This window comes from Lacerta agilis, chromosome 2 (genome assembly GCF_009819535.1).
Source record: "Lacerta agilis isolate rLacAgi1 chromosome 2, rLacAgi1.pri, whole genome shotgun sequence".
Lineage (NCBI taxonomy): Eukaryota > Metazoa > Chordata > Lepidosauria > Squamata > Lacertidae > Lacerta > Lacerta agilis.
Window position 1 is genome coordinate 12,133,686 of NC_046313.1, and position 23,092 is coordinate 12,156,777.

Below are 23,092 nucleotides of genomic sequence, written 5' to 3' on the forward strand. Positions count from 1 at the left end.
TTACCCACGCTGGGTAGGCTTCCGGGGTGATGTGTTATTCTACACTTTTTCGCAACTCTATGGGACGGGGCTTCAGAAGGCATTCCTAGCTCCACGCTTCCCGGGGAGCGAATTAGCCACGCCTACTCTCGCCTCTCGGACTGCTGGGGGACGTGACGTTACAAGACAGCCCCGCCCACCTCGCCCGGCAGCCTGCCGCGCTGTTCGCCACGCGAGCCCGCGGCGGGGGAGTGGCCCTCGCCGAAAGGTCCTTACGGGAGGCTGAGGTGTCCTTGGCAGGCGCCTGCTCCGAAGAGCAGGGCCAGGGTTTCCAGGGAGGCCGTGATGAAAGGCTGCTGATACGGGAGAGAGGTATCAGCCGAGCCGGCATTTTTTAGCGTCGTCTTTTTTGTGTGTGTGGCGCGGCCGGTGGAGTGGGATTCAGGGCAGGCGGAAGTTGGACACCCCTAAAGGAGGATTTGGAGGCGCTTGCTGCTGCAACCGGCGCCGAGTGGTGGGGTTTCGGGCGGACTCGGGTGGCGCCTCGGGAGGAGGCGGCGAGAGCGAAGCCGGGCAGGGCGAGGCGGGGAAGCCGAGGGAGTACCTATGGCGGGTACCATTTCCACGCTGGTGTAGTTGGCAGGAGTCGGGAAGGCAACGGGTCAGACCTCATCCCTGCCACGCACCACACACTGGGAGGCTTCAGGGAAGCCGGCCACCGTCCCCTCGTCTCCGGTCCCCCGCCTACAGAACGCGGGAGGGAGCGACCTACCTTGCAAGGTCGTCGTTCGCGTGTCCAAGGTGAAGTACCAGTAGGCGAAGTTCCCACGAAACCCGACGCCTTGTATAGATATATATATATCATCTTCTGCCCCTGCAGCTGAGTTATTTTGCAGGAGCAGCGTGAATAACTCGCGCGGTGGCAATCTATATTTTGTGCTTGAGATTTTGGAGCCCGAGCTAAACTCGTGGCCGCACGACTCTCCATTTCAATTGGATGTGTCATTGGGAAACTTCCGAGATAAAAGAGTGGAAGGCTAGCGGGGGTAGAGTCGCGGCCCCCACAAGCAAACTATGGCAGGCGAGTGCTTGGAGTAAATGGTTTGTTGCTTCAGGTAGGTCCTTGTCTTTCAGCAGGAGGGCATCTCCTCTTTGCAGATTGGACTCGGAGATCTGCCGCTTGCATGGACTCTGCAGGATTGGAAGCGCTACTAGAAGGTGTTGGCAAGGACCTGAACTTGTCACCATTGTTGCTTATACAGGTACTTAGTGACAAAGTTCCCTAGAGGGGCTGGCCACGCTCCAGTTTTTAGAGACAGCAAGGTAGCCAGAGTCAGAACCATCGGATTCTCAGGAAACTGAGAAACTGGAACTAAGGGTCTGGCGATGATCATAGCGGTGACCTTTGCCATGAGGGTGACCAGGGTCTCATGGGTAAGAGGTGCAGCTCTTGTCAACACTGAATCCAAAATTCTATGTGCCATAACAATCATGTGTTCCCAAGCACCTCCCATGTGAGAGGCATGGAGAGGGTTAAAGATCCATGCACAATCGAGCACTGAGGTAGTCACAGAGAGCGGGGTTAGTGTCGTTTTTTTCTCTTTAGTCCCAGCTCCCACAAAATTCATGCCACAATCGGACCTAAGGAATTTGATAGGTCCACGTATGGCCACAAATCTTCTCAAGGCATTGATGAAACTGGTTGCGCCTATGGACTCTGGGATCTCGATGTGGAATGCACAGATACTCAAACACAGCCCAGCACTTACTGTTAGCTTGACCTCCCCTTGCGCATAGCCACGCTCCAAGGTCCGAAGACATCCAGAACCACATTAGTGAAAGGTGGTTCAACTGCATGCAAAGCAGCCCGATATGTTCATTGGCTTTGCTGCTCTAGTAGTGTGTTTAGGGTTGCAACTGTAGGCTGCAACGCTAAACGCTCTTAAGAGGGTTTAGAAACAACTCAGTGCGACTTGATTCTGCACATTGTGGCTGTGAGGCATCAATGCCTTGCTTTTTGAATCTGCCCATATGAATGTTTTGATCCATGATTAAAAAGAACTTGGAAAGAACTTCAGTCCAGGTGGCTTGATTAGATAGAAGACCTCTGTACCGGTAATGGAAAAAAAATCAATAAATACAATTTAAGAAAAGAAGGATCTGTATGAAGACTTTGACGCAGTAGAGTTGCCACTCCTGTCCTATGGAGTATGAGGGACTGAGTCGGCACCTTTTCCCAATTTGATGTAAGATTAATTCAGTCTCCTCAACCAAACCAATACTTGAAATTGGAGAATTAGTGCACTTCCTCCAAGATGCTTGCAGTACACACACACTATATGCATTTCCAACATCATTCTTTGTACTAAAAGGCCATATCTTTTTGTAGGTGTGGTGTTGCTTACCATACGCTTGTAGGTGCAGGGGGAGCAAAGGGCTTCCCTGCAGTTATTTTGAGTAACACATGTCCATGAAAAGCACCTGGCAGGGCTTTTGGCTTGAGTGATATATGTTGAGCTGTGACCAGAAATCATTGCAATTTTTGGACATGTATATGTGCAGTGGGGGACAATTTTGCATGTGAAACACAGACTTCAGTGCATAAAAGGCATATGTGAGCCCATCCTGAGACCACTGTAGGCAACATTTCTTGAAATAGGTGCTTCATTCTTTCCCTGTTATGGTTTCCATACATCTTGTGTTATGGTGTGGTTCTGTATTTAAAGGTTGAGGTGCTTATATGTAAGTGGATATGAACATTGGTATCCTTGTGTGTGTTATTGGATAAAAATACCCTAGTACTGACAGGTTTTTTCTGCTTGAGCTTGACTCTTATTTCAATTGGATGTGTAATTGGGAAACTGGATTCCACAGATTGCAATCTACTGAAATCTGTACGAGGGTCTTGAGAACCCAAGTTCCACTTACAGCAAAATAGCAGAGTCCTCCTTGGACCAAACCACTTTTAATTGCAGATGAGTGAATGTGCTTTTTAAGTTCTCCCCAACATGGGGAAAAAAACCTACAAGAATCTCCCTACATCATCATCATCATCATCATCATCACCCCGAAACAGTGGATGGTCTTCAGCGACGTTTTACTTAGAGTAGACTCTGGGACAGCAAGGTTTTGGTTTGCCAGACAAAAGGATCCCCCCCCCCTTCCACTTGTGTGCTGCTGTTTGAGTGTTCTCCTGACGCACACCCCTGGAGCCAATTTTGGGGAATGCAGGGGTGGGAGAGGGGGAAAACCTTTGTTATAAAAGCAGAATCACTGGTTAATTCCTGCCCATTGAAATTAATGAACACGGCTAAGTTAGGTCCCTTAATTTCAGTGAGTCTATTCTGAGTAAAACTTAGTTGAATACCACCAAATGTCCTCTCCCTCATATGCCTGCTACTTCTGGGGTGCAGTAAAACATCTCTCCATCATAGGCCTGCTTCTACTTCAATAGAATGCAACCCTTACCTCTAAGTCAGAAGCGGTGTGGCCCTAGAAAGTTTCTACTGCATAACTCTGCTGGGTACATTAGGGTCTCATAACTTTGCTAGATATATTAGCTTCTATTGGGATTTAGCTTAGAGGTGCGGGAAGTGGGATCTGAAAAGGTACAAGGAAATGGAGGTAAAATGAGAGTCCATTTAGGAGTGAAGAGTGTTTTGAAATCCAGGAATGTAGCAATGTACTTACAAATGTTAGCTGGCAGTGAGAACTCTGCCGATCCTCTCTTAGCTCTTGATTGATCTGATAGGTGTGAACACTATGCCCAATAGGCTACATTGCCTCTTCTTTTGGGAGCCGTCCAGGAGTTTTCCACATCTTTTTCGGTTCACCCATCCCCCCCCCCACTTTTGAGTGTTGAATTTGGTTTCGCAGAGGGATTATTTTTCTGTGGAAAGCATAGCAAGCTAGCGTACATTTAAAACAGCCTCAGAATAACTGCTGCCGTTGGCCTGTCACACAGAGGGCACTTTGTATTCTAAACCTGAGCTTGGGGTGGGGTGGGGGGATAAATGCTAGCTTTGAGAGCGTTGCTTAGCATAATAAGTCGTACTATGGAGCCCTGACTGAGCACAGCCATTGGATTGCTTGAAGCAGTTTGCTTTTTGTGGGGTTTGCGAGCTAGCTAGATAATTGGTTCCATGCAGCCCTGGGATAACTTCTGACTTTCTGTGCAGCTTGGGACGCTTGCCCACACCCTTGAAGATGAATAGCTGGATTCCAAGCACGGTTTGCCTGTCCGCTGCCCTCTTGCTGCTGTTGAGTGGTGCTTTTGCCCGGAGGAGCCAAGATCTCCGCTGTGGAGGTAAAGCAGACTCTCTCATAGCAATCTCATTAGGAAAATGTGTGGTGGAGCTTGAGAAATACAGAGCAGTAAAATAACATTGCTTACACCCAGTGCTTTTTTTTCTAAAAAAAATAATGTTTAGGGGTGTTCTCATTTTCCTACCCATATTGAAATACTGCCCCTCAATGAGGCCAAACTTAAGATTCACAAAATGTTTAGGGGTATGCGTACCCCTGCGTCCCCCCAGAAAAAAGCACTGCTTACACCACTCTCTGCCTTTAAAGAGCCTTTTCCACATTGATTTGCCGCCTGAGGATTCTAGGAAATGGACCAGGGTGCCCAGTCCACTCACTCTGTTGCAGGATGTGATGTGCAATGGTGGGCAAACTGTTTTTCGGGGTAGCCTATCTCATACCAGATCAGTTCTCATTGAGTGACCCCCCACAATAGTAGTCTGAGGGCACCTAGTTACATAGTTTAAAATACACGTAATGATGCCATACCTGTGTATGTAGGGATAAGCTGCATCAATTTGTTCTCTAATTGTTTTAATCATTACTTGGAGATGAAAGGTTGGCCACGGCAAGGTCTTAACCCTAGGGACGGGCAGCTGGTGGCATGGGCTCAAACAGGCTCCAAGGGGTTTTCACTTGGCCCCTCTGCTGGTCTATGACCATAATAAAGATTTATTATTATTATTATTATTATTATTATTATTATTATTATTATTATTATTTGGCCCCTCTGATCTGGTCAGATAACTGGTCAGCCTGGACAGCTCAGTTGGTTAGAGTGTGGTGTTGATAACACCAAGGTTTCTGTTCAGTCCCTGTGTATGGGACAGCTGCAGATTCCTGAATTGCGGGGGAATCAGGCATGTCCAACTCCCAAGAGACTGTGATCTACTCACAGTATAAAAATACTGGCTGTGATCTACCCATTGCTACAGTATTGACTGCCACAGATGTCCAGTGATCTACCTGTAGATAATGATCTACCTGCTGGACATGCCTGAACTAGATGATCCTCATGGTCACACCCAACTCTACAATTCTATGATTCTACCGTTATGATCCTCAAGGGCCTTCCCTTCATTAGGCTTCAGCTATGTGCACAGGACTCAGCAACTGAGCTGCATAAGAAGGGTGTTTGACTCTTTAAAAAATCCTTTGCCTGAGTCTTGGGAGTAAGTAGCTGCCATGCATATTAAGGGGACGACTTTGCCACAGTTTGCTGCTATTTCCTGAGGAGGAGGCTATTATGGAGACCCTTGCCTATGTCTCCCCTTACTTAGAGTGACTCAGTTGGGCAGAGCCCAGCGTTCCTGGGTCCCTCTCAGTTCAAAACAGGGTTTCCCAAAGTTGGGTCTCCAGCTGTTTTTGAACTACAGTTCCCATCATCCCTGACCACTGATCCTGCTAGCTTGGGATGATGGGAGTTGTACAACAGCAGCTGGAGACACAAGTTTGGGAAACCCTGGTTCAAAACTCCTGTTAAATTAGTTCTTGACTGAGGTGAGGAGCCTGTGGCCCTCCAGATGCTGTTGTGGTACAATTTCCATCATCCCTGACGAACGGCCACATAGGCGTGGGCAGATAGAAGCCAAACAGCACCTGGAAGGCCACAGGCGACCTGTTCCTGCCTTCCCTGCATGTCTGAAGCAACATCCTTACGCTCCCAATAACAGAGTTGTCTGGCCTATGTAGAAAAGTGATGTTGAAATGCCATAAGCCTTGGTGAGACGTTACATGTCTGTGCAAGTCAGCCCAAATGTGTGAGATTCGCCGGCTCCAGTACCACACATCTCTGATACAAACATTACGCCTCACCGTGTGGAACACTGTCACACAGAAGCATTGCTTGGCAGTGTCCACATGGGAGAGGAGATCACTGGAACTGTGTCTTCAGAAAAGCCTTATGTGAGTGTTAGCATAACTACCCATCCCCTGCTAGTGTATTTTCCCTTTCTTGGGTTGCAAGCACAAGTCCCAGAAGCAGCAACTGTTGCTTTAGTATTCTTGCTTGCTGGTGCTACGCCAGAGGAGAAAGACAAATAGGAGAATAGAGAGTGCAGTCGTTTTGTTGCCCTCAAGGCCGCTGAAGCAACTGAAGTTGTGCCGAGGTCAGGAGCTGTCAATTTTACCTCTTTCCCGGTACTTGCTTTCACTCCCCTGCATGCACGACTTGCCTAACATAAATTACAAATTCTCCTATCAAGTGCTGCAAATAAATAGTTGTTACAAGACATAGGCAAGGCATATTTTCATTTGCGGTATGCTGGGTTCTGAAGAATGCATTTGTTCAGCTGCCAGATCTTGAGAATGTTCCTGGCATCTAGCAGTCGATCATGAAGTTAATGTAGCTGTCTTCCTGAGTGCTATGATCAGTACTGCTTCTTAGAGCTAGTTTTTCTTTCTTTTCTTTGGTTTTAGCATGCCGGGCACTGGTGGATGAGCTGGAGTGGGAAATATCTCAGGTAGATCCCAAGAAAATGATCCAGATAGGTTCCTTCCGCATCAACCCAGATGGAAGCCAGTCCATCGTGGAGGTAACATGTTTCATGCTTGCCCTTGATTGGCTGAATCTCTGGAGACTTTTGTGTACGATCTGAGAAATAGGAAGTCAGGGAGATGGTTAGCACCCTGAAGAAATGTGTGAGGGAAACCCTTGTGCTGAGATTTTAAACTTCTTGTGAAAGGGAATTTATTTACTATGGGTGGCATCAAATTCTGCAGCTTTACTGGCACAGTGGACTTCTGTGTGCAAAATGCAGCTTCCTCTCCCTCTCATGTCCCCTCCAGCACACTGTGCACCCTCAAAAACTGCTCTGAAGGGTTGATGGATCCTCTGGAGCAAATTTTGGGGATGTGCAGGGGAAGGAGAGGAAACATGAATCTGGTTGTGCCAGCAGAATTAAGCTCATGGAGCACTGGCTACATCCCTGCATAATACGACTATTATTTAGGTATTATATCCTATTTATTTGATTTAAGAACGTTTTATATATATTGTGCATTACTGTACAAACTCATGGATATCCACTAATCACTACCCTACATAATCTTACATTCAGACATTACCTGAAATATTTCTCTTCAATACGGAAGTGTATTTTATACCCGGTTATTTATTGATCTGGCTTCTCACGTGAGAATCATCAACCCCTGTATGTAAGGCCCCTCTCCCTAGTTTCACGTCCATAACTTGAGGTTGCACCACTTTCTCACTCTTTCCAAGGCCTCTGGTTGTTAGGTCAGGACCATTGTATTCTCCATCACCACTTTCCCAACCTTTCCAAGGCCTCTGGTTAATGGGTTAGTTACCCTCGTACCCTTGCTCATAGCATAACTGGTTTTTCCTGGCAGCTGGTATTTCTTATTTCTCTCAAAGCAGCCCTCAACAATAAATAGAAATTAATAATTATTATTTATATTAGGTGTGGGGAACTTCTGGCCCTCCAGATGTTCCTTACTACAGCTCCCATCATCCCTTGGCATTGGCCATGCTTTCTGGGGCTGATGCGAGTTGTAGTTCATGGAGGGCCAAAGGTTCTCCACACCTAATACAGAAATTTCAAATTCTAGAGGTGCAGCTAAGAAGGGACTGGTGAGGAACATGGAGCCCTTGAGCGGGGGAATATAAAGTTTTCAACAATAGTTCCACATGATTTCTTTATCCCTAGTTCCAGTAATGGAGCCAGGTCTTATTGGCTGCCGTTGGTCCTTCTGTTAGGTGACTTAGGTTGCCACAGAAAGATGCAGACCAAGGCAATCATTACAGTGTCCTCCTTTCGGTAAAATGGCAAAATGATTGACCACTCCTCAGTGATAGGTTGTAAGACGTGAATGGTGCCCGAGGACAATTGCGTTACAATTGGATCTGATAAAGGCAAAGGTGGGGGAGGGTTTTTCCACCTTCATAGCAAGCTGCCATTCCTCCACAGGTGCCCTATGCCAGGTCTGAAGCTCACCTGACGGAATTGTTGGAGCGCATCTGTGACAACATGAAAGAATATGGCGAAAAGGAAGATCCTTCCACCCACCGGAAAAGCTATGTGAGGGTGATGTCCCGCGATGGGACCAAGATGGACCTTTCTCAAACCAAATTTGATACCGATATGACATCAAGCCTGAAGTTTGCGGTGAGTGATGCAGAGAGTGAAGCTGGGTGTGGGACTACTTGGCTGCTGGAGAAAAGGAGACTCCAGTGGAACCTCCTGGCTGCAACCTTTAGCCTCTTTTCCTTCCGAATTCTATCTTAATACTTGCAGCTGGTTATGGTGACAAACAGTCGATGCTGCAGTTGCAGTGGTATAATTACAGCCACAACTCTGGACCAGCTCCACGCTTTGCAGTACGTATTAGGGAAGTGGAACAGGTAGCTGGTGCCTACATCAAAGAACATACGTTGCAGGCATGATGTATAGCACGGCTGACTTCCTTGGTTCCCCTTTGCAGTGTGAGAGTATAGCTGAAGAATATGAAGATGAGTTCATAGAATTCTTCTCCCATGAGGCAGAAAATGTCAAGGACCGGCTATGCAGCAAACGAACAGGTAAGCAAAGGACTAGGCTGTTTTCAGATCAAGCCAGTCAGTAATTCACTCCGCCGAAAGCTGGAGTCAACTCTTTATTCGCGAAACGTGATCTTTGCAGATTTGCCTGAGTTTCAGGCCTTAAGGAGCGCAGCAGCTCTTGCCCTGTAGGCCCTACTCCATAAAATCTGTTGCTGAGATTAAAAGTCCCCACCTCCCTTCTATGTCTCCTCCTCTCCAGGGGTTCTTGCAAGCAATCAGAGACTGCACCTGCGGGCAGCATGCCTTTGCTTCTCCTGTTTCATACCTCTTCTGATTCTGGGAGTCATGGGGGGGGGAGCTTGTTGCAGCGGGGTGGGGGGACAGGAACCAGTGACTTTATTAACCTGACTCCGCCTTTTGACCTCCCTCCTCCAACTTGCCTGCTTCAGCTTCAACTTCAGCCTCTGATACCCGACTTCTCTCTGCCACAGACACTTCTCAACTCTCTGACCCCTTCTCTTCCCAGTCTTCTCCATCTGAGCACTCATTGTTCTCCCACCACCGCTCTGAGTTCCCTTGGTGGTTCCCCAGCTTGTTCCCCTATTCCTCAGTGTCCAACCAGCCCAAGGCATAGGCCATTCTTCTGACAAGGAGGCACAGCTCTGCATTCCAGGCAAGAAGCACCCTCCTTTTAGCTTGCAGTGAAGCCAGTTTTCCAACATGGAGAAAATGCCAGTGTAGCCACTAGCTTCCATTTTGGGGCAGTAGACAATTAGTCACAACTACAAAATGGCAGACATTGTTAAGCAGGAGTCATCCCAGCTTCCTTTCAGGCGTCTTTTAAAAGCTGCATTGTTCAGACAGCTTTTGGGACATGATTTTTTTAAAACCCGTTATTTATTAAAAACCTGAAATAGCAACAGGTGTTTTTACTGTTGCAACTGCGTTTTTATGTTTTTACACTGTTATTTTCTGTAACAGTGTCATTTATAAATGTTTCAATGTAGAAAATAATCAGGGCCATCTTGCCTCCCTACGAACCGGCTTTCGATTTCTGCTCTTGTTGACTGGTGTTAAGTTCTTTCATCCAAAGTTCTTTCAGCTGGATAAAATTGGTGCTCAGCAGGGGTTTGGAGAACTGAATTAATTTTCCAGTTCACGAATACCATTCAAATTGGTTGAAGGACCTTGATATCACTAAAATAAAAAGGTACTTCTCCCCCTCAAACTTCAGAGAACAGACATATCATTCCATCAAGCTTCAGTTTGTCTCAGAAGTGGGAAAGCTTTAGTTCAGTTCCCAGCTAAACACTGCCTGATTAACAAACCTCTGACTTTGCCCTCTTCTGAACAGTTGCTGTACTAAGTTTCTAGGAAGAGAGGTAGCACTTCAGGTAGGATTTTGGCCGCGCTTTGACCTTGGAGAATGTTCCTAAGAGATAGATGACCTTCTTCTCCTGGCACAGCTTCCTGTGCTTGGCTTCCTCTCTCCACACTTAGAAACAGTAAAGGCAGCTGAACTGAAACAGACCGGTGCTGTTGAGCAGAACATCTTTTCTTACCTCTTGGCAACAAGGCAAAGTGGCTGCTCTCCCACCATGACCTGTCCTTGGCATTGCTTGCCAATACCCCATAGCGTTCTGCAGTGCCTCACAACACCCATAGAACAGCAGTAACTGGAGCTCACAGATGCCAAGAGAACAGTGCAGGTGCTATAAATAGTAAACCTAAAGGGTTCTCTCTGGCCTCACCTTGTATTCCTGCCTTTTTTTGCTTCAGGGATGTCACTGGTGGCAAGTGATTCCTCTGGTCTGCCTTTCTCACCTCAGTGTCTCTGAGGCAGAGCAGGCAATATAGGAGAAGGGAGGCTGCTCTGCCTTTATTCACCTGGAGTCAATGTGGTCTTCCTCCCCACCACTTGCTATTTGCAGTGGGAGGAAAGACTCCAGAAGGGTAGGGTGAATTTGATCAGGAGTGCAGCAGGGGCAAGGAGTTGAGACTGAGATTCCTTTAACTGAGTGACAACCCTGGAGAAAACTTTAGTCAGTGGTGGCCAAACTTGGCCCGCCAGCTGTTTTTGGACTACAACTCCCATCATCCCTAGCTAACAGGACCCAGTGGTCAGGGATGATGGGAATTGTAGTCCAAAAACAGCTGGAGGGCCATGTTTGGCCACCACTGTTTTGCGTAGGGTTCTTTTCCACAAGAAATGAATGGATAAGATTGAACAATACATTGTTATCTAGCAGATAGGAAAACGCAGGTTGTTGGCCAGTTTCAGGTTTAAGCTTTTCCGTGTGCTTTGTTTCTGTGTCTCGGTTCAGACACTGCACCAAACCATGATTTCAGCTTGCAAATTTAAAACAGTGAGTACCAGGGTGGTATAGTGGTTCAGAGTGGGGAAACCCAGGTTCAAATCTCTGCTCACTGATTAAACTTACTGGATAAACTTGGAGGAATGGTACAATACAAATAAGTGAGATGAAGGCAACAGAGGCACACTTCTGTTTTCCACTTTTCCCGCACTCTGCTTCAGAAGTTCACTCCCAATTATCTGGATGCAAAGGAATTACCATTGGCTATAGTGGACACGGGTGGCGCTGTGGTGTAAACCACTGAGCCTTGGGCTTGTCGATCAGAAGGTCGGCGGTTCGAATCCCCGCGATGGGGTGAAGCTCCCGTTGTTCGGTCCCTGCTCCTGCCAACCTAAAGTTCTAAAGCATGTCAAAGTGCAAGTAGATAAATAGCTACCACTCTGGCGGGAAGGTAAATGGCATTTCTGTGCGCTGCTCTGGTTTCGCCAGAAGTGGCTTAATCATGCTGGCCACATGACCCAGAAAAACTGTCAGTGGACAAACGTTGGCTCCCTCGGCCAGTAAAGCGAGATGAGCGTCGCAACACCAGAGTCGTTCACGACTGGACTTAGGGGTCCTTTACCTTTTTATGGTTCGTCAATTCACGCTGAACTGTAATCTTCCATGGCTTGAATTGAGCCTGTTTGGGCACAGTGTGGCTAAATGAAACTGTTTGATTGAAGGTTGGTGTAGTGATATGCAAAATAAGTTAAAAAATACATTGCTTCTACAGAATTGTCTTTTTCCTAGATTTACCTGCCTTTTGGGTTTGGGCTAAGCAACACCTTATTAGGTATTTACAAAATGTTTTAGCTGTCCTAGAAACTCAAATTACCTGGGCATGTGATAGGATGCTGAGAGTTGCATTCTCTGTAGTTTCTTTTTTTCTGTTAATTTCTTGCTCAGTTTAGGAAAGACCTTGGAGCCAATAAAACAGACAAATGGAAAGCCTCTTCCTGCCTTCGCTTTCCTGCTGGATTTTCACTGGCTCTCAGAGGAGTGACAAGCAGCCCATTGCCAGGGGTCCATTTAGGAAACTGCCTCTTCCTGTAGCACTGAGCTATTTTTGGACTACGAACCTGACTGTGCTGTTTTCATCTGACCTTTACCCTCCAGTGTTTGAGGGTTGGAGGCATGCCACGGTGGCACAGGCAAAATGCAGCACCTATTTCTGACCACCAGGTCGTAACAGGCTATTTGTACCGTATTTTCCGGCGTATAAGACGACTGGGTGCGACGAACCTCCCTGCTAACTACCCCTCTGTTACTAAGTGTATTACTTCTGAGGTGTTCCGGGTCACTTTTTCTATTCACCCCACCTCGATGCCTTGAGGTCCATCTGTGTGGATAATCCCCTTTTATTATAACCAGGGATAACTTAGTAACGGGGTTCTCTTGGCCAGCTTCCGTGGCCTGTTATATATATATATATATATATATATATATATATATATATATATATATATACGTTGCTCTGGGCTCCTGGGTTAAGTATACCTCTCGGTTGTCAGTTCCGGGTCTCTCTCTCATTAGACCCCCCCACTGCGTCAGTTAGCTAAACCCTTTTAGCAACTGTGTAGCCTTACCAAGGTTTCTGCCCTTTTGCCCCTCCTGAGTGAAACTCCCAAGACACAAACTATCACCCTGCAGGTCAGTTTTGTCTTTTCCCTGAGTTCACCTCCTCCTGAGCATCCATATATCGCTGGACCAAATAAATGCCTCTTTTCTCTTGGCTTAACAAAAACAAGTCTTTATTTATTTCAGAACATCATGTTTCACGTACTTCAATAGTTCATCAGCTTAATTACATCTAAAGTATAAACTCTTTCAGTATAACCGACCGATCTTCATCCTATCCTAGCCTAAGCACCACTATCCTGGCCCCACACCCCTCTTCTTCCCTGTCTCCACACACACCCTCCCTCTTCTCAACTGCCAAAATGGCCGTTCCCTCCTTTTAAACCGGGGACCGCCCCACCACCAAAGGATGAACTGTGTCAAGATGAAGGTGGATTAACTCCTTCTGAGCCGGGATGTAATACCTCCACCCAACTTCTTCAGTTAAAATAGAGTTTGAGATATAGTCGACCGCAGATTCTCCATCTGGCGTATAAGACGACCCCTGACTTTTGAGAAGATTTTCCTGGATTAAAAAGTAGTCTTATGCGCCAGAATATACAGTAGTACCCAGCCAAAGAATTAACACACAAATCCACCTGATTTTAGGCTCAAAGCCGAGTTAAACAAGGAAATCTAGCCAAAGTTGATTCTTTATGATCACCTATTACTTTTACAGATCAGCAAGGTGAGGATCACAGTTGCTGTAGGCCTGTAGAAGTGGCTTAATAATTGGCTGTCACCCAAATCAATTGCATATTCACCTGATCTGTTCATACTGTTACTTTGCCAGAGTCCTTGGGATTGCGTGGCTAGTCTCATGATGTTCATGATGATTAGGAAGATAAGCTAACCCGGTTTGATCCTGTGGCCCGAAAGCAATTGCTGAGTCATTATTGATTTAATCTTCCCTATGGAAGAGAAAATGGTGATTCGAACTGTGAATTTTGTTTGTGGTGAAAAGTTTCTTGGGCAAGACCTGGCTGAGAAAAAGAGCGGAGGCTGACAGAGATATTTCAGCAAATGACGATTTAGGATAGCTCTTTATAATATATTTGCAACTCATGATGCACCAAGGTGAACGCAACCCTTTTTATCCAAAGCTCAGAACTGCTGGGGACTTCAGAAATGAATTTCTGCATATGGGACAACTCACAGGTGGATAATATGGCTGGCAGGCAGCATTTGAATTAATGACCCATGTGCTGTGCAGGTGTGTGGCTGAGGAACAAATTGTTAACCCTTGGATGAGGAGTCCATACTTTTTTGTCCATTTACTAGCAATTCTAGAACAGACTCTGCAGTAACATCTGCACAGCATGTGGAATAACTTCTTACAAGGGGAGTGTTTTAAAATAGACTTTTTTTTATTAGGAGCTGTTAGTATGGATGACAGAAATGAAAGCGGGTGGGGTTGGAGCAGTGAAAAGGAGCAGGCTAGAGTGCAGAAGACCTTACCCAATAAAATGTTGCCCCGTGATCTCCACATATCGTTAAAACGAGTTCCACTTTGTCCACACATCATCGGTCAAATATCAGCACCAAATCTCGAGTTCAGCTTCAGAAAATAAAACTGAAAACAATTACTGAGATTTTTAAAAAGAAAAGGTGTTCTGAAAATTCATTTTTGTTTTTTTTACATTACAACATTTAGATTTACTATACTTTTGGATAAACCCTCATTTTGTAGGGGAGTAATTCAGACTGAGAACTATTGGTTTGTGTGTAGAGTGAAGAAGTACAGCCATCACACCTTCTTGTGGGGACTGCTGCTACGATATATTATTGGGCAAGTTTGAATCAGCTCTGTTGTCTATCTGGAAGTTCCAGTTCTTGTAATGAACTGAATTGTTTGTGCTTCTGTTGTAGATCTGTGTGACCACGCCTTGCATCTCCCACATGATGAACTATGAAGCGCAAAGGCCTGCCTGGTCTGGTGGACGAGTTGGCAAAGTCCTTGTAGACCACCTCCCTCTTCCTAGCTCCAATAATTATTGTCCCAGCAGCCTTGGGGGGGGGGGGAGAGAACACCTTACAATCTGTAAACAACATTGTATCTCTAAAAGAAAACACAAAGCTTCTTTATCAATTTTTTTAAGTGAATAAGTGATGCAGTGTAACTCACCTGACTTTTTAGAAACCCACCGTTATCAGGCCTCTTCTGTTTGCTATTTTTAAAGGGAACAAGAGACACTTCCATGTGGATCCAAGTCTTGTTTTTTTTCTACTGCATAGCCCATTCCTCTGTGTGTGTGTGTGTTTTAATAATTAGTGGCTATGTGCAGGTGCATTGATCTGTAGGTCGGAGTCAAGAGACCAACAACACAACTCCTGGGTTCATTTCCAGCTCTCAGAGGCAGAGTTCATCAGAACTTGAATAGAAGAACTTGTTGTGTTCCATTGTGGCTCTGCTACCACCTTATCATGACACCGGGCAAGTTATTTAATTTGTCTATGCAATCCGTGCTTTGGGTGCAAAGAGTGGGGGAGTCTGAACATATATCCTTCTAACCTGTACAAAGAGGGAGGAGCAAGCCAATTTATATATATGCCTCTGGAGCGGTTGCCTTTGCCTCGCAGCTGTTTTACCAGCCTCTACATGTATAGACTGGCTCTTGGTGAAGGCCAGTATCTGGCTTGTAAAATCCACAAGGGTGCTGATATTGAGCACCTGGAATTGGGGGAGGGGTTATTATACTCTTTAAAGGGCTTTTAATACCTGTTTAAAAACAAATGGGCCAGTGATGGCAAGAAAATAAATAATGCTGTGACAGATGATCAACAAGGAACTCCTTACAATTTGTTTCCTTTAGTTGTGCGCGGCAGCATGTGTGTATTGATGATGTAAACTGCTGGTTGAAAGATCCTTTTTATTTAGCAGATATTTAACCTAGACTAGCTGGCTCTTTCCACTGGGCATAGGGGAAAAATAAGGGATTTTAGGTGCCCAGAGTGATATAAAGATAATGAGGAAGGAGCTTGAGTATGGAGGGAGGAGATTATCCTATTGTATTGTAATACTATCAATCAGCACAAGAAGGAGAGGCAAGTATGCCATGCTGCATTGTTGAAAGGGCAACAGTGGAACTGTGCTCCCCTTCTGTGCTCAGTCAAGACATAAAGAAAAATCGGGCTGTAGGAAAAATTGAGGGAGAAGATTCTGTTTCTTCTGACAACTATTTGGAAATCATAGTACTTGAGCCAGTATTGTCTCCAAGCTTAACTTATTGTCTCCAAGTATTGTCTCCAAGTGAACTTATTCTCTGGTCTAAATCTTAACCTCTGCCACAAATTTGCTCAGATGCAGATTATTATTACCATGAAATGCCCAAGAGGTTATGGACTGGTTTGGACCCTGGACACTGAGAAGAGTGATTATATGTTTGTAGTAACTAGTCAAGAGTCCTAGGACTTCCAGTGTTAGGAAATGGGCAGATGAATATGATGGAAACTTTGGTCTGCCATGCCAGCTGACTTTAGAGGCTCTGGATGAATATGACTTTATTAGCTAAGTGCATTCTGTCCTATAATTTTACCCATGGGATAGTGAAATGCAACCAGATGATTCTTAGTCAGGGAAGTGATGTGAAGCTGTAGTAGTTAGAAAGTTAAGTCTCATCTTTATACATTAAGCTCAATATTATTCTATTAGGTAAAGGGACCCCTGAACATTAGGTCCAGTTGTGTCTGACTCTGGGGTTGCGGCGCTCATCTCGCGTTACTTGCTGAGGGAGCCGGCATACAGCTTCCAGGTCATGTGGCCAGCATGACTAAGCTGCTTCTGGTGAACCAGAGCAGCACACGGAAGCGCAGTTTACCTTACCACCGGAGCGGTACCTATTTATCTACTTGCACTTTGACGTGCTTTCGAACTGCTAGGTGGGCAGGAGCTGGGACTGAGCAACAGGAGCTCACCCCGTCACAGGGATTCGAACCGCCTACATGCTTGTTTCGTTTATGTACAATTCCAATTCATGCAGGGAAGTTGCTCAGAGGTACAGCAGGTCACAGCTCAAAAGGATCCGATTCATTAACAGGTTTATGCCCAACCTTCCCAACAATGTAGTAAGGTGCACAAAGCCCAAAATTATGAGTGGTGAAATTGTACAAAAAGAAAAGCAGTATACAACAGTGTAAGGTAGAAGAGTAGAGGCAAAGCAGCCAATACCTAAAGCTTTATTCAGAAGCCAGGTTTTCACCTAGAAAGCCCCCTTTTTTTCTTATTTTTTTTTAATTCTTGACCCTGTTTTCCATTTTTCTCTCGAAAGCCAATTCTCAAATAACTTAAATCTCTCTTTCTTCCCAAATCTGCTCCCCTGTTTATTCCTCAGACTAGGGCTTTACTCCAAAAACAACATAGTACTTCTTCAAACAAAATTATCAGTATAAATTTCATTACCTATTATTTTATGGCAAAAAGAGAACTAAATAGGCTGTTTGTTATGCTTCTAAGTGATACAGCCTCCTGACTTGTCATGAATACAGCCTGTGTGTGTGTGTGTGTGTGTGTGTGTGTGTTGCAACCATGGATAACATGGTGAAGAGGAAAAACTAACTTGTAAAAGCAAAACATTTTTTTATTTAAGATTAAAACTGAAATAGGATGTCTTCCTCTACCCCTTCCCTTCCTTAGGGAATTTTTTAAAATTAAAATGTAGGGATTATTCATCTACATAGACAAATGGACGTAACATATCATGAATGACTGGAGGTCCTTGCAGGACTAATTGAAATAGCCTCTGCTGCAGTTTGGAAAGAGAATACTACTGTGACCTTTTTGCCCTGGTTCACCATGAGGACTCTGCACTCTGGTCACACATCTGCTGCATGAGGGGGCAGCCTGGCCATGATAATAGCAGGATGTGTGCTTTGGGCTCATGTGTATGAGGCAAATAGAGCAAGTGGCCTAGACAGAGTTCACTGGTCTGGTGTTGCTTGCCTGGCTTTTGTTCTGCAACATCTAATGCAGTGTCACTCTTTCCCACCCACTGTGGTTCTGCTATGTGATAGAACATTGTGTCAGAACTAGCATGATGCTTGAGTGATGTCCCTATGCTATTAGTCTATGGGCCAGGGGTCAAAAATGGGATAATCATTACCACCTGGGGTGAATAAATGAAGTAACTTAGCCTAGGACCCTAGTAAAATCATATTAACCATCTGCAGTGAGTCGCCATGAAAATCCCTTAATTATGTGGGAAATTAGCCAAAAACACATAATGCAAATTTGGGTTGTAAGTTTCACAACTTTTGTCCAGTTTAGGTTAAGAGGGCTCAGCCTGACTAGGAAACATATACTGTATGTGTGTGTAGGGAAGTGTGTGTGTGTTTGCAGGGGGAGCATCACTGCATGGTATAATAGTCAAATAAATCTTCAAGAAGGGTTAGATACGTGAGCAGCAGCAACAACTATTTGGTTACTGTATAGATTGAAAATGGTTGATGTAAAAGGATATGCAGCATAATAAGGAACAAATAGGAAGCCATGGAGGCATGGGCAGGGAAGTATTGCGATAGGAGATAACTAAGAAGTTGCATATATTAAATTCTGGAAAATGCATTAAAAAAGACATCAACCAAATTCCTTTCCCCACATTCCCAACTATGACTCCTATGTCATCCAAATGAATCCTGCTATCAGTAATGACTTTCCTATCCTGTAGAATACTACAGGGAGAAGAATATACAACAGATGACTGGAAACCCAAAATTAACTAATTTGTTTACAGTTATTCACGGGTGTGTTGTGCCACACGCTTTTGGCAGAAATTGTGTGTGTTTTTTACCCAAGGGACTCGATGCAACAGGAAACCTTCCCCTGTTTAATGTCTGCTGTCAAGATGATGTTGGAGGAGCAGGGCTTTTAAAACAAACAACAACAGAACACCAGTAGAACATTCTCATTCTAATCCTACTTGCCTCTCATTTTGTCTGATTTTATGGGTCCACAAGGAAACAGAGAAAAGCTTGGGTCTGAGAAATAATACCACCGTGCTTTCCTCTGGCGCAGTGGCATTGTGCTGCTGCTCCCCTCAGGGTTTTCCTATACATCCCTAGACCGCCTTGGGATCTTCGGATGAAAGGTGGTATACAAAATTGATTGGCTGCCTGGCGCAGGGCGAGCCTTACAGCTCATTTCTACTCTGAATCAAGTCCCAATGAGTTCCACGGGATTTTGCTCTCAGGTTTTACATGGAGGTAAGCGATGCGGGGGTGGGGAGAGAAGTTAGGAATAAAGTTAGCCTAAAAGAAGAGCTTTCAGGAACAGACAAAGGCCTATTTAGCCCAGCCAAGACGCCTACGGAAAGCCCACGAGACTGGCAACACTAAGTACTGCCAGCCCCTCAGCTGAACGCGCATTAATTTATATACAGTATGTGTGTGTAGACGAGCCTACTTCAGACGCTGTCGCCACGCAGATCAATCAGGCGCCTGACTCGGACGCCTCACTCCCAGGCCGGACCACGCCCTTGGCCGCCCCGCGAGCGGGCAAGCTCCGCCCCTCCCGCCGCGCCGTCCAATGGCGCCATGGCGAACCTTGACGGCGTTTATGTTAATAGCCTCGGGGTCCTCCGCCGGGGCACGGCCCCGCCTCTTCGCTGCTGACGCCGCCGCGTTGTGAGGACCCTGCCGGGCGCAGCCGCTGCCGCTCCTTTCCTCAGGCGTCTGCTGCCGCTCTTCAACCTTGGTCTTGCCTGCTTCCCTTCTCTCCCCCCCGCCCACCCCCGGACTTCCCTCTTCTCCTCGAGGCGGCCGCTGGTTTTCGCCCCTTCGCCGCCGCCGCGTCAGGTTCTCGCCGCTCCTCGCCATGACCTTGTTGACTGCCAGCAGCAGGGCGGCCGCGCGCCTCTTGGGTGCCAAGGTGAGGTGAAATTCTCTTTCCCTTTCTCGTCTCCCCCCCACCCCCATGCCTGCCATTTCGCCCTTCCCGGGGCCTGTGACAGGCCGTCCTTAAAGGGGCCGCGCCCTCCACGCGACTTGCCCTGAGGCCTCGCGAGGGGTTGGGAGGCTGTGTAGCGCGGGGGGGGGGGCGTGTTTGCGTCCCAACTATTGCTAAGGAGCAGCAGCTGGGATCCCTTGGGATCTGCCGTTGCAGGGGGGATCCGTCTTGCCCTGGTTCCTGTGCAACTTAGGTGTTCCCGCATCGGATCCGTCGGGAGACCAGGAGGGCTCTTAAATCTCAGGGTCGTGGGTTCGAGCCCCACGCTGAGCAAAAAAAATAAATAAGTAAAAATCCTGCATTGCAGGGGGTTGGGCTAGATGACCCTGGGGGACCCCCCTTCCAGCTCTAAGATTATGGGAACTCGTAGGGTCTCGTAACGCGATAGTAGCCAAGCCAGTGGGGAGTGGGGCCTGTGTTGGGTACATCGGTGTCCTTGGGGTGGGACTGCCCTATCTACCCTACCCTACCCCACCGCTCCACTTCCACGTTTCTGTTTCAGAGGACGTTGCGTTAGGTCTAGGCTTGTTGAAAGATGTTCTCTACTTTATTACCCCGTTAGGTTGCTTCTCGTTCCCCTCCCCTATGAAATCTTAAAGGGAGAGGCATCGTATGTTATGAGAATATCAGGCCTTGGCAATTGCAGACTTGACTTTTTTCTGTTCACGTGACCTCTAGATGGGAAACTGCTCATTCCCTCTGACATGGGCGGTTGTATGCCCCTCACCCAGCCTTAAGTTTGGTATCTAGGGGAAAGGTGCAGCAGGCATATTCTGGTTCCTTTTTATAGCAGGTGGATTGAAGCAGCTAAACTGGTGCTTGTTGATGGAAATGTAGCTAGGAAACTGCCTCCTTTCCCACCTCTTTCGTGATCCCCAGCCCTTATTAAACAACTTGATCACCTTTCAGCTTCTCCTAGGATGCTTAGAGGGCAAAAGGGTCAGCTGTCAAAAGGGTGAAGTTGGGATGGAGTATCCCTTAACATGAGTAATCAACTTCATGCTGCTGGTTGCTAGTATTTCTTAAAGTGGAAGAAATACTAGCTATTGTTTCATGGAAGGGAAACAATGCATGAATCTATAAATTAATGTTTGCTGACTGGCTCACACCCCAGCATGGTGGTACGTTGGAAGGGCAAAGTAGGCCTCTAGTCTAATGAATATGGAAAGTAGTGCAGCTTCCTAGTACGCATTCTCTTTTCTTTTGTTGCAAGATTGCAGTGATAAAGTTGTGGGATGTAATAGAGGCATCAGACGCACCATGCACACACATCCTGTAACAAGTGACATTTCCTGAAAGCAGTCTCTTTCTATTGGGCTATTTTCCAGGTGCCCATTTTTTCTTCGTGATCTGTGTTCTCCTTTTCTACAGTCTAATTTTTTTGCCTTCTACTGAAAGTTCAATATGCTGTTTGCTGTTATCTTGCTGAAAAATCTGGCTGTGGCTTTTTTCCTAGGATAAAGGGCCACTTGACAATTTTATTTGAACTCCAGACTCTAAATTCCCTAACCAATCGATTGCAAATGGCTAATCCCAGAGCATTTATTTTGGGTTTATTTACCTTTTCCCCATTCCTGACTTCTGCCTGCTCTGTTGCTGTACTTTGACTAAATTTTGATGACTGAGGAAATCTGTTTCTGCCTAGTACAGATATGCAGCAGGGCAAGTAGATAGTGAAGTTAAAATTAGTTCATACTTAACTTGGGTCTGAAACAAAAGCCAGATGAGCCAGACTTGTAGTGACCCGAGTAAGCTCTTCATCTCTGCTCCTAATCCTCTCCCAAATACCCTCCCCTTTTTCCTTTTTTGATTGCTGGTTTTTTATTTCTCTTTTAAATTTTGCTTCTTGGTGCGCTGCCTGTTCTTTCTCTTCAGGGAGTAATTGCATTTCTAGCACTCTTAATTGTATTATGTGGGTGTCTGGAGATTTCAGCTTTCTCTGTGATACTTACAATGCTGGGCTAAAATTGTAGATGCTTGAGCAGAGGTGAGGGGGAGGCAAATTGTGGGTCCTACATGTGGTGTATTTGTCTTGCTTACAGTGTAATTATTGGGATGTAGTATTTGGATCTTGCCCACACAGTGAGCTGCTCAAATCTGGTGTGGTTGAGAACCACCCTGGACATGCAAAGGGTCTCCAGGGATGTGTCTGGTTGCAGTTTCCACCATATATGTGAATGTTTTTCACAAGGGTTGATAACTACAAAGGAGCAATTAACGCTTTATTTATTTATTATTTGTTACATTCATTTCCTCCCAAAGGGGCCCAGCCAGGGCAAGCATACAAATAACCTAACATAATAAAATGCTCATATTAAAAAGCACTGCAATAAAACAAAATCTGTGCCTTCTGCTGGTAAAGGTAATAAAAGCTTGGCTCTAATCACCATTCCCTGAAAGTTCAAACAGGTGTTTTTTTAGTGGTGGAAAAAATGTGTTGGGGGGCAACGGCACAGTACATTGTAGAAAGGTGTCACTCTTCCCTTGGTAACTTTCCTATATACAGTGGTACCTCGACTTACGAATTTAATCCGTTCCGAATGCACATTCGTAGGTCGAATAATTCGTAAGTAAAAAAAAGCGATTTCCCCATAGGAATGCATTGGAAACGAAAAATTCGTAAGTCGAGTAAACCGCATCTAAAATTCGTAAAGTCAAGTAAACGCCATCTAAAACCGCCAACGGATGTCCTTCGGATGTCGAAAAATTCTTAGGCGTGCAGGCACTTTTTTCATTCATAAGTCGAAAAATTCATATGTCGAGTACGGTAATTCATAAGTCGAGGTACCACTCTAGGTCTCTGGTCCTATTCACACCTTTGGGAAAGCAGGTACGCACAAAATGTGTGGTGGGATTGAGGTGGGCACTTGCCTGCATTGGCAATATAAGATCTTCATCTTTGCGCTCCCAATCCATCATTTCTTCTCCCAGCTGTGTTCCCCTCTTCCTTTTCAATTGCTGTTTTCTTTTTCTGCCTCTGCCAGTAGCAGGAGAAGGGCTGCCTCATCTTAGTTTTCCATCTGCAATCCCTGTTGCAGCTACTTGACATCAGTTGCCTGCTGCAAAGAGGGGAGGCTGGTCTCTTGTATTTTGTGCTCTTGTATAAAGCAAGTGCCAAGTTATTGAGTATGCTATTTGGCTGGGTATACTTAATATAATGTCAAGTCACAGCATACCGGTATATGCTGATAGTCCCAGTGATACACATTCCATGGCCTCAAAAACATTGGGTGGGATACAACTAACTTGTTGGGGGAACCCCAGAACAGGTTTAGAAGTGCATTGGGGGGGGGAGTCCCATTGCATGAGTGGACCTAATTCCCCCAAAACATACCCCACTTAGTGGTACATTGAACGAATTCCACCCACTGTGTGGTTTTTAAAGAGCATGTGTCTCGA

At 45.8% G+C, this 23,092-nt stretch overlaps 2 protein-coding genes across 3 annotated transcripts in view; both read left to right on the forward strand.

Annotated features, from left to right (window-relative positions):
* The first annotated feature begins 242 nt into the window (after positions 1 to 242).
* On the forward strand, positions 243 to 14,956 carry CNPY2 (canopy FGF signaling regulator 2). Of its 2 annotated transcripts, XM_033138617.1 has the most exons (6): positions 547 to 780; positions 4,158 to 4,285; positions 6,700 to 6,815; positions 8,211 to 8,408; positions 8,725 to 8,821; positions 14,623 to 14,765. In XM_033138617.1, exons 2-6 carry the CDS (start codon positions 4,186 to 4,188, stop codon positions 14,664 to 14,666), a joined length of 555 nt encoding a protein of 184 aa, XP_032994508.1. In that variant the 5' UTR covers positions 547 to 780; positions 4,158 to 4,185; the 3' UTR covers positions 14,667 to 14,765. The 2 variants fall into 2 exon arrangements, with proteins under 2 accessions (XP_032994507.1, XP_032994508.1); XM_033138616.1 differs by lacking the exons at positions 547 to 780; positions 8,725 to 8,821 and adding an exon at positions 243 to 351 and having other exon boundaries at positions 14,623 to 14,956.
* Positions 14,957 to 19,401: 4,445 nt separating this feature from the next.
* CS (citrate synthase) overlaps positions 19,402 to 23,092 on the forward strand; it is a 32,599-nt gene continuing 28,908 nt past the window's right edge. Inside the window, exon 1 of the mRNA XM_033138618.1 lies at positions 19,402 to 19,615. Within this exon, the coding sequence (XP_032994509.1) occupies positions 19,562 to 19,615 (54 nt within the window). The 5' untranslated portion in view covers positions 19,402 to 19,561. The remainder of the gene's footprint in view (positions 19,616 to 23,092) is intronic.

Bases quoted from the DNA above. Each gene is read 5' to 3' on its own strand.
- CNPY2 (XM_033138616.1), top strand. From the start codon at position 4,186: ATGAATAGCTGGATTCCAAGCACGGTTTGCCTGTCCGCTGCCCTCTTG. The intron at 4,286-6,699 runs GTAAAGCAGACT...CTTTGGTTTTAG, and splicing joins CCAAGATCTCCGCTGTGGAG to CATGCCGGGCACTGGTGGAT. The intron at 6,816-8,210 runs GTAACATGTTTC...ATTCCTCCACAG, and splicing joins GAAGCCAGTCCATCGTGGAG to GTGCCCTATGCCAGGTCTGA.